The sequence below is a fragment of the Malaclemys terrapin genome, chromosome 19 (assembly GCF_027887155.1).
Source record: "Malaclemys terrapin pileata isolate rMalTer1 chromosome 19, rMalTer1.hap1, whole genome shotgun sequence".
Lineage (NCBI taxonomy): Eukaryota > Metazoa > Chordata > Testudines > Emydidae > Malaclemys > Malaclemys terrapin.
Window position 1 is genome coordinate 3,034,592 of NC_071523.1, and position 14,201 is coordinate 3,048,792.

The 14,201-nt window shown below is 45.4% G+C and overlaps 1 protein-coding gene across 5 annotated transcripts in view; it reads left to right on the forward strand.

Annotated features, from left to right (window-relative positions):
• The window catches only part of CCDC30 (coiled-coil domain containing 30), a 123,038-nt gene that overhangs the window by 24,631 nt on the left and 84,206 nt on the right, over positions 1-14,201 (forward strand). For 3 of the 5 annotated variants that reach the window (XR_008442809.1, XM_054009324.1, XM_054009325.1), the window contains exon 4: positions 11,983-12,173. Coding sequence is in view for 3 of the 5 variants with exons in the window: in XM_054009324.1 (XP_053865299.1) it covers positions 11,983-12,173 (191 nt within the window). In the remaining 2 variants the exon portion in view is untranslated. Of the gene's footprint in view, positions 1-3,355; positions 3,467-11,982; positions 12,174-14,201 lie in introns of those variants that run through there. The other 2 variants (XM_054009326.1, XM_054009327.1) reach the window with 2 other exon arrangements.

Genomic DNA, 14,201 nt, shown 5'->3' on the forward strand with positions numbered 1-14,201 from the left:
CCACCCTGCCCTGGGCATATCCCTAGCATAGGGGTCCTCTTTGGCAGTCACAGAGCTAGCCACAGTGTCTCTGCACCCCAACCCTGCAGAAGCCCCTGGTACCAGGGGGTATTCTAGGGATGTATTGTGTCATTCCTGTATTCTTACATTCTGGTTATTCTCTGGCTGTCACAGTGCCCAGAGTGGACATGGCAATCAGGGTGCAAGTTAAGGGAACACTGAGGGCATATACTTTTGTTACAAACAGTTGGGTCTTTGCTCACTGTATCACTGACCCTGTTGCTGCTGTGAGCGTTAAGGTTTTACAGTATAATGCGATGTGTAAGGGAAAGTAGTGTGTCAGTGACAGTATCCTACAAGATGGGCCGGTGGCATGGAATGTTTGATAGTTATGCCCTAACTTTGGATTTCTTTGGTTATTAAGGTTTTGGGTGAGTAGAATATTGTACAAAGCAAGCATGATGGTCCTCTAACAACGTATTTACCAGGTGATGTCACTTACTGGTGAAAACGTAGAGACTGTGTTATAGGAGAAACTTGGACTCCTGTGTGAAGAAGAGAGATGTATAGAGAAGAAAATCCCAATAAATGAGAAATGGCTGGACCAGAGACTGAGGCAGGTACAAAAATCAGTCAAAAGTTCTAAAGTGACAGAGTAAAACACAATGATTTAGTTAGTGGTCTATTAAACTGCCCTTATAACCACAGGAATAAAGCTGTGGTATAGCTTATGTTATCCTCAGGATCTAGCTACTGCTGACTTTATGCTCAATTATTGGTCCTAGGGGGCACCTCATTTAGTGCCTCTCTCTGCAGTGAACAGTTTCCTGTCCTTGAGGCAGGTTGCAATCCATTTCAACAGCTCTCTTCTACTAGGCTCAGTGTTTTTGTCGGGTAGATCGATTGCTTGTGTGCTGAGGTACCAACAGCTTTTATGAGAGACAACTATAGCATCGGGTCTCCACTGCTCTCATTAGGAGCACATTGCAGTTTGTCTAAAAAGTGACACATGAGACGATATAGCGGGCTCTAGCCTAAGAGCCTGCCGACGCATATCCAGTTCAACAATTTAACCAGGCCAGTTGTGTTGCCCCCTCCTAGTCTGGGCTCAGTTCTACTGGAACCTAAGTGCTTACACGGGCATAGCTTATTGCCATTTGGGGGTGGAAATAGATTACACCCTTGTACCAGTACAATTCGTCCAAACTAGGGCTTATACCTGTATAACTATATCAGTAAAAACTCCCGCTCCTAACCAAAATAGCTGTGTGTCTGGGTGGGTTATTTTGTTACAAGTCAGATTTCCTGGTTTCCCCAGGGGCAAATTGATTCCAAATTCCTGCTTTGCTCTATCTTGCTAATATTTAACTTGTCGTTCCTTCTATAACAGTTGATGGGCTCGGAGAGGCCTCCCCTCAAGAGCAGAAGTTTCCTTTGCCCCTCAAGTTTTTTGTCAAGGTTCCCCTTGCCGGCTTCTAGAAAGCCTGCCCCAACCACCTGCCTAGGCAGATCATTCCTTTGCCTACATGCCCTTTCTTTTTGGGGGGAGGAGGGGTAATGCATTTCAAATGTGTGCATGTAGTACGTCAAGCGATTACACCTTGTTCCACTATCTCAAACCCCATAAATAATAGCTGTTGCTTTATGTTTTGTGACAAAGTTCCTCCTCTATCTTGGTGGGTCCTGCGCTTATTGGCAGATTTTCTTGCCTCAGAGATTCACCAGGTGGGTTGGGGAACAGCCCAGAGACCTTCCCCTCTGGAAGAACCCACAGTCCAGGTCAATTGGGAGGTTTGGGGGGGAACCCAGGCCTGCCCTCTACTCCAGGTTCCAGCCCAGGGCCCTGTGGACTGCAGCTGTCTATAGTGCCTCCCATAACAGCTGCATGACGGCTACAATTCCCTGGGCTACTTCCCCATGGCCTCCTCCAAACACCTTTCTTATTCTCACCACAGGACCTTCCTCCTGGTGTCTGATAACGCTTGTGCTCCTCAGTCCTCCAGCAGCACACCCTCTCACTCTTAGCTCCTTGCACCTTTTGCTCCCAGCTCCTCACACTCACACCACAAACTGAAGTGAGCTCCTTTTTAAAGCCCAGGTGCCCTGATTAGCCTGCCTTAATTGATTCTAGCAGCTTCTTCTTAATTGGCTCCAGGTGTCCTAATTAGCCTGCCTGCCTTAACTGGTTCTAGCAGGTTCCTGATTACTCTAGTGCAGCGCCTGCTCTCATCACTCAGGGAACAGAAAACTACTCATCCAGTGTCAGAGGGGTAGCCGTGTTAGTCTGAATCTGTAAAAAGCAACAGAGGGTCTGTGGCACCATTAAGACTAACAGAAGTATTGGGAGCATAAGCTTTCGTGGGTAAGAACCTCACTTCTTCAGATGCAAGTAATGAAAATCTCCAGAGGCAGGTATAAATCAGTCTGGAGATAACGAGGTTAGTTCAATCAGGGCGGGTGAGGTACTCTGCTAGCTGTTGAGGTGTGAACACCAAGGGAGGAGAAACTGCTTCTGTAGTTGGATAGCCATTCACAGTCTTTGTTTAATCCTGATCTGATGGTGTCAAATTTGCAAATGAACTGAAGCTCAGCAGTTTCTCTTTGGAGTCTGGTCCTGAAGTTTTTTTGCTGTAAGATGGCTACCTTTACATCTGCTATTGTGTGGCCAGGGAGGTTGAAGTGTTCTCCTACAGGTTTTTGTATATTGCCATTCCTGATATCTGACTTGTGTCCATTTATCCTCTTGCGTAGTGACTGTCCAGTTTGGCCAATGTACATAGCAGAGGGGCATTGCTGGCATATGATGGCATATATAACATGGGTGGACGTGCAGGTGAATGAGCCGGTGATGTTGTAGCTGATCTGGTTAGGTCCTGTGATGGTGTTGCTGGTGTAGATATGTGGGCAGAGTTGGCATCGAGGTTTGTTGCATGGGTTGGTTCCTGAGTTAGAGTTGTTATGGTGCAGTGCGTGGTTGCTGGTGAGAATATGCTTAAGGTTGGCGGGTTGTCTGTGGGCGAGGACTGGCCTGCCTCCCAAGGTCTGTGAAAGTGAGGGATCATTGTCCAGGATGGGTTGTAGATCACTGATGATGCGTTGGAGAGGTTTAAGCTGAGGACTGTAGGTGATGGCCAGTGGAGTTCTGTTGGTTCCTTTTTTGGGCCTGTCTTGTAGCAGGAGGCTTCTGGGTACACATCTGGCTCTGTTGACTTTGTTTCTTTATTTCCTTGTGTGGGTATCCTTGTATGTCCTTTCCTGGCTGAAGTGTCACTGTCTCTTTTGGTCCTAAATTTAAAGGTACACCCCTCCCCCATATTTTCCACTAATTCTGTCTGAACAATCATTTCTATTCTAGGTCAAATATGAATTCTTTGAAGATGAAGCTCAATCTAGCAGTTGGGTGTATGTGGTTTCTGGGTGGGGTGAGTGTTCATGTGATCATCCTGATTACAGAAACTGCTACTGGGTAAGGAAGAGTTTATAATTTCTTGGGAATCTTTCATGTTAGTGTTGTCATATTTCTTAGATGTGCATCTAGAACATGTGGCCAGGTGTATTTTAAACAGCAAAATAAATTAAAAAAGCATTTTGCTGCACTTTGTGCACGAAAACGGCAAGGCAGCCACGTGTGACCTTAGTATATTCGTTGTACAAGCCGCAGTTTAAAATCAAGGGAGGAGACAAACAGGAAACCGCAGGGTGTTTTCCATCCATAGGGTAGATAGAGCAGGCAGCAGAATGTGGAGTGGAAACATGTAATTGATTTGGCCTTCAGGCCTAGGTTGAGATTGTTATACTGGATTGTATCCAGCCTGAGTTTATGGAGCTGTGTGGCAAATGCCACTTACCAATAGAAAAGTAACCAAACAAAATAGGAGGGTGCTTTAGCTTTTCCTGTTCCTTTCCTGCTAAGACTCGCCTTCGAGAATTGTCTACCTCCCAGGGGTGAGACAAGGACCATTTAAAGAGATGTTACCAGTGGAGCCGCATACATGACCCATTGCAGATCTAAAGGCTCAGTGTGACAGTATGTAAGAGCCACAGCCACCCTCAATTCCTGTCCTACTGCCATGCTCCGAGTGTCTCACTCGTTTTCTGTCCTGAACTGGAAATAGGAAGCAAATTTTGAAATGAGGATGAATAACAACCAGAATACAAATGGTCAATATGGAGTCTTTAAATCCGGATGTTGGTGTTTGCTTTTAAAGATCTGCACCAGCCCACCCACACATTACTGAGTTCAGTGCAAGAATCCCTGGCTGGAATTCTCTGGCCTGTGCTAGCAGATGGTGAGACTAGATCGTAGCGGTCTGGCCAGGCACTCAACTGTATGAATTTTTTCCCCTCTGCTGCAAAGTTCCAAAGCAAACTGCCCTTCTTGGGGATTTCTTTCAATGGATTTTGCTTTTGATGCCAAACCTAGGCACAGTGCAAAATAGAACTCAAAACAAACAGTATACCTATGCTTCTGTTTCTAGAGAGACTAATCTATTTCAAGAGTGAAGCTGAGAGCAGGCGGAGTTGAGCAAGTGAAACTAGTGGTCTGATTGCACTCTTACTGGGTGGTCATAGGGGCACTGATGGAATTGCTTCATTCCAAATACCACAGCCAGAAGCTCCTTTTCCATTTGGGTATTTCCCCTGTTCAATCTCTGAAGGTCTCTGCTGAGATAACTGACCACCTGCTCCTGCAAAAGAAATACACCCAATCCTTTCTCTGATGCATCCCACTGGAGAATCAGTGGCTCTCCTGGTTGATAGTACTTCACAACAGGGGTGTTTCTTATAATTTGTTTCAGTATGTCAAATGTTTGCTGTTGGGAACCTGCCCAGTCCCACTCAACATCCTGCTTTGTGAGTCCATGTATGGGTTCTGCCACTGCAGCCAGGTTTGGACAGAAAACCTATCAATCCTATGAAGAGCTGTATCCCTTTCAATCCACTGGAGCTGGCATGTCTCTGACTGTCTTGATCTTGTTGGGATCTGCATTCAGTCCCTCTGCTGTGAGCAAAGTCCAATGTGTGTCACCGCATGCTGTTTGAGTTTTATGGTCTTGTCTTGTAGCTTTCTGTCATGGTCTTTTTCAGCTTCTTTATCATTCCCTTTACCTACAGCGAGGATATCATCTGCAATTATTTTCACCCCAAGCAGCCCTTCTAGCGCTTGGGTGAGATAATCTAGTCTGACCTCCTGTATAACACAGACCATAAAACAGCTCCAAAATTATTCCTAGGGCAGCTTTTAGAACAATATGCAATCTTGATTTAAAAATTGTCAGAGATGGAGAATCCACCACAATCATTGGTGAATTGTTCCAATGGTTAATTACTCTCATCATTAAAAATGTATATCTTATTTCCCATCTGAATTTGTGTAGCTTCAACTTCCAGCCACTGGATTATGTTATACCTTTCCCTGCTAGACCGACGAGCCCATTATTAAATATTTATAGACTTTAGTAAAGTCACCTCTTAACCTTCTCTTTGTTAAGCTAAATAGATAGACCCAAAGAGCTCAATCTCTATAAGACATATTTTCTAATCCTTCAGTCATTCTCATGGCTCTTCTCTGAACCCTCTCAAATTTATCAAAATCCTTCTTGAATTATGGGCGCCAGAACTGGACACAATATTCCAGCGATGGTCGCGCCAGTGCCTAGTACGGAGATAAAATAACCTCTCTACTTGTACTTGAGATCCCCTGTTTAAGCATCTGTGATAGGATTCACTTACCATTAGGGACGCCTCCTTGTGGCTGCATCTGGGGATTAGCTCTGCTCAGGTCTGATGCCCTCTTCCCTGCACCATGGCCCCTTTCTCTCCAGGACTTGGGGTGCTCTTGATGACTCAGCCCTCTGGCCAGGTCACTGTAGTCATCCTCTTCCAGGGTAACAAAGTCTCTCTGGACTAGCTGTCTGGTTGGCATCTCTAGTGCTCCTGTGCCACTTCCCAGTGGCTAGTAGGGGAACCCAGGCCCACCCTCTACACTGGCTTCCCAGCCCAGAGACCCTATAGCAAGCAGCCAAGGTCTGCACAGTCCTACCACTTGTTGCTGTTTCCCTGGGCTTCTTCCTACCTAGCCTTCAGGTGTCCTTTGCTCACAACTCCTGTGGGGTTGAACCCCAGGGCTTATTCTCCCTCCTGGGATTTCTCCTCTTCTCCTCAATGCAGACTCTCTTTCCCTGAAGCCTCCTTCTGCAGCAAACTTCCTGGCTTTTTAATCCGGCCTACTCTGGCCCAGCAAAGCTCTTGTTAAATTAAGCCCAACTCTCCCTCCAGGTGCAGCCAGGTACCCTAATTGGCCCCTCAGGCCCACATTAACCCCTTCAGGATCTGTGTGGGATACAACTCCCATCCCAGCATCCTAGGATGGCATTAGCTCTTTTGGTCACAATGACACACTGGGAACTCATGTTCAGTTGATTGTCCACCATGACTCTCAAAACTTTTTCAGTCACTGCTTCCAGAATAGAGTCCCCCATCGTGTAAGTATGACCTACATTCTTTGTTCAGAGATGTATAGGTTTACATTTAGCCATATTAAAACACATATCATTTGCTTGTGTCCAGTTTACCAAGCAACACAGATTGTTCTTTATTATTTACCACTCCACCAATTTTTGTGTCATCTGCAAACTTTCTTCTCTGGAACATCTCTAGTCCTGAGCTTATGTCCATTGGCATGTGCAGCCATCTTTAGTGACCAAATGGCATTGCAGAGGTTGTTGGGATGCTGGACTCTTTATCCAGACTTATGTGCCAAAACCCATTCCTCACATCACAGACTAACAATCCAGATTTATGTGCCAAAACCCATTCCTCACATCACAGACTTGGCAAGTTCTGGCAGGTTGTCATCAATTGTGGCCAGGGGAGAGTGGCATCTTTTCAGAGCCCATGTTGCAGGGCAAGTGCACCCCATGCCTTCTTGGGACAGGGTGGGGGTAATGATGGCCCCATGGCTGAGTTTATACAACCATCCCTTGTCTTTGGATAGCTTGGCCTAGCAGTCAGAGCCAATATGGCTGCCCTGTTCAGCAGGGCTGTGTGGCCTGACAGCCAGTCGGGGGAGGGGGGCAGCAGTGGCAGCTAAGTAGGAGGCCCCAGGCCCTCCCAGCTCCACCAGGTCCCAGTTCAGGGCCCTGTCAGTGGCAAGTATGCCCATCACTGGATCAGCAGGGAATCTGCCCCAAACACTCTGATCCCATGTGGCACAATAACTAGTCCCCCTGAGCTACTTCCTACCCTGTCCCTGATGCAGCGTCCCCAGGGTCTCTGGGCTGCTCCATCAGTGCAGCTTCCAGCAGCTCTGACACTCCTTGGATGTCCTCCGGGGTCTCAGTGTCCCTGGTTTCTGCCGTCTGGGGCTTCCATGGTTCCCAGACTGGAGCTCGCAGCGTGCATCCTCCCTCTTCAGTGGTCCACCCTGAATGAACCAAGCTGCTCCCTTTTATATCTAGTCTCCAGCCGGCGCATGCCCAGCAGGGTCATGGGGGCGTAGCCTCCTCTACCCAGAGAGTAGAGTTAACCCTCGCAGTACCACTGCACGACAAGTGCGCCCCGTCACAGCCCGGTTTTGGGTCTATGCAGAGGCACAATTTGTCTGGTGGCCTCTTTACCATCACCATACTGCATACCCAGGCTCTACTGGCTTGTTCAGGTACTACGATTGATAACCCTGCTTTGCAGACTTTTGAGCTCCTTGCATACTGGATAATGCAGTGCCCCTGGAATTTTCCTTTGTGGTATGCACACAGGTTCCACTGTGGGGTCTGCTTCCAGTCGCAGGTTTCCTTAGAGGCATATGTCACCTTTGAAAACATTCTCCTTATGCTTTTAAAATGTTCTCAATTGCCCATGGGAATCTCCCTTTTGCTTCTTGCACAGCAGCTATGAAACGTGGATGCTGTCCCCTGATCAGATCAGTGGCTGTTATGGCTGTATTCCCACAGAGAAGTCTGTGGTGCTTACCATCCGCCACCACCAACAACGGCACTTGGCACAGTCTGGGATTGGGGTAGGCAGAGGGTACTTGGAGAACAGTTCTTGATGGTCATCGAGAGGGAACTCTGTAGGAAGATTGCCATCCTATTGGTTGGCCCCTGGAGGAACAGCATAAGGATGAGTGTGACTGTGCTGTTTGCCTCTGCCAGGACCTCCTGCAGGGACCCCCTGGAGGAAGGTGCATTATTGGCATTTCGGACACCTCCACTCTCCCATTGGCTGGCTGGGCAACAGGTGCAACCACTGGAGAGCAATTTAGGGGAGGGATTTGGGAGATGAAGGACCACCCACCCACACATGCTTTGGGTGGCTGCCAGGCCTACACTGGACGGAGGGGACATTGTGAAGTGTGGAGCATGCAGGGCCAGAGCTGTGCAGTGATGCGGAGAAGGGAGGAGAGGCTCACATGGAAGCTCCATTCACCTTGTGCAGTCTTCTTAAGATAGCTAATGTAACGCCAGTGTTTAAAAAGGGCGCTAGGGATGATCCGGGCAATTACAGACTGGTAAGTCTAACGTTGGTACCGGGCAAATTAGTTGAAACAATAGTAAAGAATAAAATTGTCAGACACGTAGAAGAACATAAATTGTTGGGCAAAAGTCAACATGGTTTCTGTAAAGGGAAATCGTGTTTTACTAATCTATTAGAGTTCCTTGAAGGGGTCAACAAACATGTGGACAAGGGGGATCCAGTGGACATAGTGTACTTAGATTTTCAGAAAGCCTTTGATAAGGTCCCTCACCAAAGGCTCTTACATAAATTAAGTTGTCATGGGCTAAAAGGGAAGGTCCTTTCTTGGATTGAGAACTGGTTAAAAGACAGGGAACAAAGGGTAGGAATAAATGGTAAATTCTCAGAATGGAGAGGGGTAATTAGTGGTGTTCCCCAAGGGTCTGTCCTAGGACCTATCCTATTCAACTTATTCATAAATGTTCTGGAGAAAGGGGTAAAAAGTGAGGTGGCAAAGTCTGCAGACGATACTAAACTGCTCAAGATAGTTAGGACTCTGAAGACTGTGTGCAGACTGTGAAGAACTTCAAAAAGATCTCACAAAACTAAATGATTGGGAAACAAAATGGCAAATGAAATTTAATGTGGATAAATGTAAAGTAATGCACATTGGAAAAAATAACCCCAACTATGCATACAATATGATGGGGGCTAGTTTAGCTACAACAAATCAGGAAAAAGATCTTGGAGTCATCGTAGATAGTTCTCTGAAGACGTCCACGCAGTGTGCAGAGGCGGTCAAAAAAGCAAACAGGATGTGATCCGGGTATCTTGGGATGCATTAGGCGAGGTATATCTAGTAGGGATAAGGAGGTCCTGCTCCCGTTGTACAAGGCGCTGGTGAGACCTCACTTGGAGTACTGTGTGCAGTTCTGGTCTCCCATGTTTAAAAAAGATGAACTCAAACTGGAACGGGTGCAGAGAAGGGCCACTAGGATGATCAGAGGAATGGAAAACCTGTCGTATGAAAAGAGACTAGAGGAGCTTGGGTTGTTTAGTCTGACAAAGCGAAGGCTGAGGGGGGATATGATTGCTATCTTTAAATATATTAGAGGGATTAATACAAGGGAGGGAGAAGAATTATTCCAGCTTAGTACTAATGTGGATACGAGAACGAATGGATATAAACTGGCCGTGGGGAAGTTCAGGCTTGAAATTAGACGAAGGTTTTTGACCGTCAGAGGGGTGAAATATTGGAACGGCCTTCCGAGGGAAACGGTGGGGGCGACGGACCTGTCTGGTTTTAAGATTAAGTTAGATAAATTTATGGAGGGAATGGTTTAATGGTAAAACATAGTAGTCAAGGAAAACCAAACAATGGTAGGTAAATCGTATAATGGCTGACAGGGGTCAGGCTGGTGACTCTTGCCTATATGCTCGGGGTCTGACTGATCGCCATTTTTGGGGTCGGGAAGGAATTTTCCTCCAGGGCAGATTGGCCGAGCCTCTGGAGGTTTTTCGCCTTCCTCCGCAGCATGGGGCAGGGATCTCTAGCAGGAGGGTCTCTGCCGATTGAAGTCACCTAAAACAGGATTGGGGACTTCAACAGCAGAGTCCAGGGAAGGGGTAGGGACGGTTTTATGGCCTGCAGCATGCAGGGGGTCAGACTAGATGATCATAATGGTCCCTTCTGACCTTAAAGTCTATGAGTCTATGAGTTAGGAATCATTAAAAAGGGGATAGAGAATAAGATGGAGAATATCTTATTGCCCTTATATAAATCCATGGTACGCCCACATCTTGAATACTGCGTATAGATGTGGTCTCCTCATCTCAAAAAAGATATACTGGCACTAGAAAAGGTTCAGAGAAGAGCAACTAAAATGATTAGAGGTTTGGAACGAGTCCCATATGAGGAGATTAAAGAGGCTAGAACTTTTCAGCTTGGAAAAGAGGAGAATAAGGGGGGTTATGATAGAGGTCTATAAAATCATGACTGATGTGGAGAAAGTAGATAAGGAAAAGTTATTTACTTATTCCCATAATACAAGAACTAGGGGTCACCAAATGAAATTAATGGGCAGCAGGTTTAAAACAAATAAAAGGAAGTTCTTCTTCACACAGCGCACAGTCAACTTGTGGAACTCCTTGCCTGAGGAGGTTGTGAAGGCTAGGACTATAACAGGGTTTAAAAGAGAACTGGATAAATTCATGGAGGTTAAGTCCATTAATGGCTATTAGTCAGGATGGGTAAGGAATGGTTCCCTCGCCTCTGTTTGTCAGAGGGTGGAGATGGATGGCAGGAGAGAGATCACTTGATCATTGCGTGTTAGGTTCACTCCCTCTGGGACGTCTGGCATTGGCCACTGTTGGAAGACAGGATACTGGGCTAGATGGAGCTTTGGTCTGACCCAGTACGGCCATTCTTTTGTACATGTGGCTGTCCCAAGGCTCCTCCATGGTGATCCCCCTTAAATACTCCAAACCCAGCACTTGAGAGCCAAGAGGAAGGCAGCAGACACCCACCTGCTTGGTTGCTCCCCATGAACTCTGTAATGGAGACAGCTCCTGACTTAGCTGGTTTTCCCAGGGCATATTGGGGGAATTGGGATGTGCAGGCTTATCCCATGATAATTGCTATGCTGTGCTTACCAATCTGTGGTGGTGGTGGGGGGTGAATAAGAGCAGAGGAAGAAGGGGACAGGGCTTGGAGCTGGTGGATAGGGCAGAGTGGGAGGGAGACAGAAGGAGGACAGGGATGGGCTAGGAGCCCAGGGCCAGAAGGGTCCATAACCATTAGAGAACACTCCACTACCAAACTTGGACTTGAGCCCAGGAATCCTCATCGTACATTCCTCTGTGGTCAAAAAATAGCTGTGAAACCCACTGGCAAAGTGTAATTCATCCCCCTCTAGGGACTGATCCACATAGAGGATAATAGCCTGACTTCTTCGACTGTTTATTAGTTTGAGTGGTAGAGGTCTATGCTGTGGATCTAACATGCCGCCGAACCCTGATGAGGACCCAAGATGGGGGTCAATTTGGCTCCATATGATGGAATTTTTTTTTTAATTTGGAAATTACATAAATAAAGCCTACATTAAAAGAAGACCTGAAGAAGAGCTTTGTACAAACTCAAAAGTTTGTCTCTCTCACCAACAGAAGTTGGTCCAATGAAAGTTATCACCTCACTCACCTTGTCTCTCTACATTCAGAGAGCACTATTAAGGTTGCAAAATCAAGCTCTCAAGAGTTGATTACATGATCACATACTATTTTTTCCATAGGACCCCTGCCTCATTCAGTGCACTTGAGAACAATGGAAGCTGCTAGGAACAAAGTACTTTTGAAAATCTAACCACACTTGTCAGTGCTGAACATTCTCAACTCCGCATGTCAGCAAGCTGGGGGTTTTAGAAGTACCTAAAGAGGTTAGGCACTTGTTGGCAGTGGGTGTCAGGCAGTTTTGAAAATCCAACCCCTATCCATACACTAATGATTGCTCATTGCTCTCTGTGTTTCTTTCAGAAGCCCAGCTGAAGGAGGTGGAGGAAATGCTGGAACAGGAAGGCTTGTCTGAGATAGTTCACAGCAGTCCCAGCGAACAGATTGCTTATTTACTGGTAGAACGAACTACGCTGCTGGAGAAACTAGAGATTGCAGATCAAAAGCTGGATTCACATAGCTACATAGATGGACTGTGTGCAGCACAACTTCAGGTATCAAACGCCTCCGTTGGTGATTATCTGATTAGCCCCCCGAAGGGACAATTAAGGCTATTCTCGGGTTTTTTTGTTTTTTGTTTAATTAAAAACAATTTTATCATTTATAAGAACCCTCTGGATTCTTAAAGCTGAAGTCTGTTTCCATACTAATTTTTACCTATCCATGTTTGCACTTGCTTTGCTCTAGAGGTCTGGAATTGAATAATTAACAGCATTATTTTTTCTATAAAAGGAGAGAATGCCGAAAGCTTTGTTATGAAAAAGAAAACCTATAAGGCCCAGTTCAGAAGTCTTACTCAGGTAGTATTGGCTTTCCAGTGACCCTGGTATTTCTGATGACTCCATGTGCAGGATTTCATGAGTCATGCCTCCCTCAAAATTGTGAGATTAGCTTAAAAATCATGAGACTTTAAAAAGAATATAGTGTGTTCTTTCTAGCTTTTGAGGAATTCTTCACAACCATGAAGAATAGAAACTTAATTAAAAAAAACCCCACAAAAGCTAAGAGTCTCCCAATCACATGACTGCAGGACCTGGGGCTTTAAGTAAAACACTATGTATCATGAGACTTCTAATATAACTAGGAGATCTGATACACCTGTGCATAAATGAGGACTGAGTAAGGACTTCTGGACTGGATCCATAAAGGTCTTGGAATGGCAAGACTAAGGCTCTATGACAGAGCTCATTTCTAAAGTCCTTCAAAGAAACAGGAGATGCTTTAGAAGAAAAAAAACTCTCCTGGAAAAGTTGCCTGGCTATGTATTTTAGCCCCACAGGCGCTCATATTTTTAGGCTGCTTATTGCAAAGCATGGTTCATAACAAAACCAGCAAAACAAAGAGTATTGTTAGTTTGATTTACCATTTCAGCCATAACAGCTGTTCCTAGGAGACTTGCTACAAGAGTGCTCTGTCTCTATCTACAGGTAAATAGTGAACAGAAAAGGTGCCAGTACATGGTGCTCAAGAATACGTAGCATGGTTCGTGGGTTTTGTAGGACCAATAAAACTTCTTATTGTATGCTGCAAAAGGTTCCCTCTGAGCAGCTCCTTACAAGGCTGGCCTCATATGTGCTTCTGGAAACCGGGTGCCCCCGTCCTGTCCTTTGCCTTTGAGCTCTGGAGGGAACTTGTCTTGGTCCCAGCTTCCCACTGTCAAGGAAGATGTTGCCTACTGCTGTTAGGGAACTTGTGATATGGAATAACCATAACGATAAGAGCCCCCTTCTGGGTCCTGAGTGTTCTGTCGCAGGCTGTGTTTTCAGTAGTTATGCTATTATTAAATTTTACCATAATCCTGTCATATTTTCAGTCTATAAATAGTAAAACATAAAAGCGACAAAAATACACCTAATTCATATGCAATCCAAAATAGTCATTAAACAATTTCATAAATACAACCCCAAGTCTTTTCAGGGTTAGAGCCTAAATCTTCAAGTCACAAAAGGTTCTGGTACCCCAAATAAAAACATCCAACACCCACCTCACACGTATTATAAATAAATAGTCATTGATATTTTCAGATAAATACCAACTTGAGTTCACACTTAACACATCCCAGTTATGGCTGATGTTTAGACATACAAGTCTCTTCCATTAGCATTGGGGGGGAAGCTTCATTTATACAAAAGTTCTGGGTCATGAACCATTGCGCAATCAGGGCTCTGCCAGCTGATGCTAGTCACTTCTCTGATAGAAATAATCAGTACAAACAGATCAATTATTCCCAATTAAAAATTCAATTTGAAGCCCCAAGGTATTTAAAAAAGAGCCAACAGAGCCATAATAACCTTCTAATAAAATACTGAGTTAATTACAACTTGTTCTTGGTCAATTACCAGGTATAATCAGATAATTTCTGCAAAGAGGGCAGCACTAACTGAGGAATCAGCACTGAACAAGCGAGTTAATCAAAGGGAGGAAGAATGGAGAGAAAAGAATGTTAGAAAAGGATTTTTTACACATATCTATGCAAAGTTTCCCATGCATCACTCAGGCAACAGCATTGTTGGTGTGCCCCA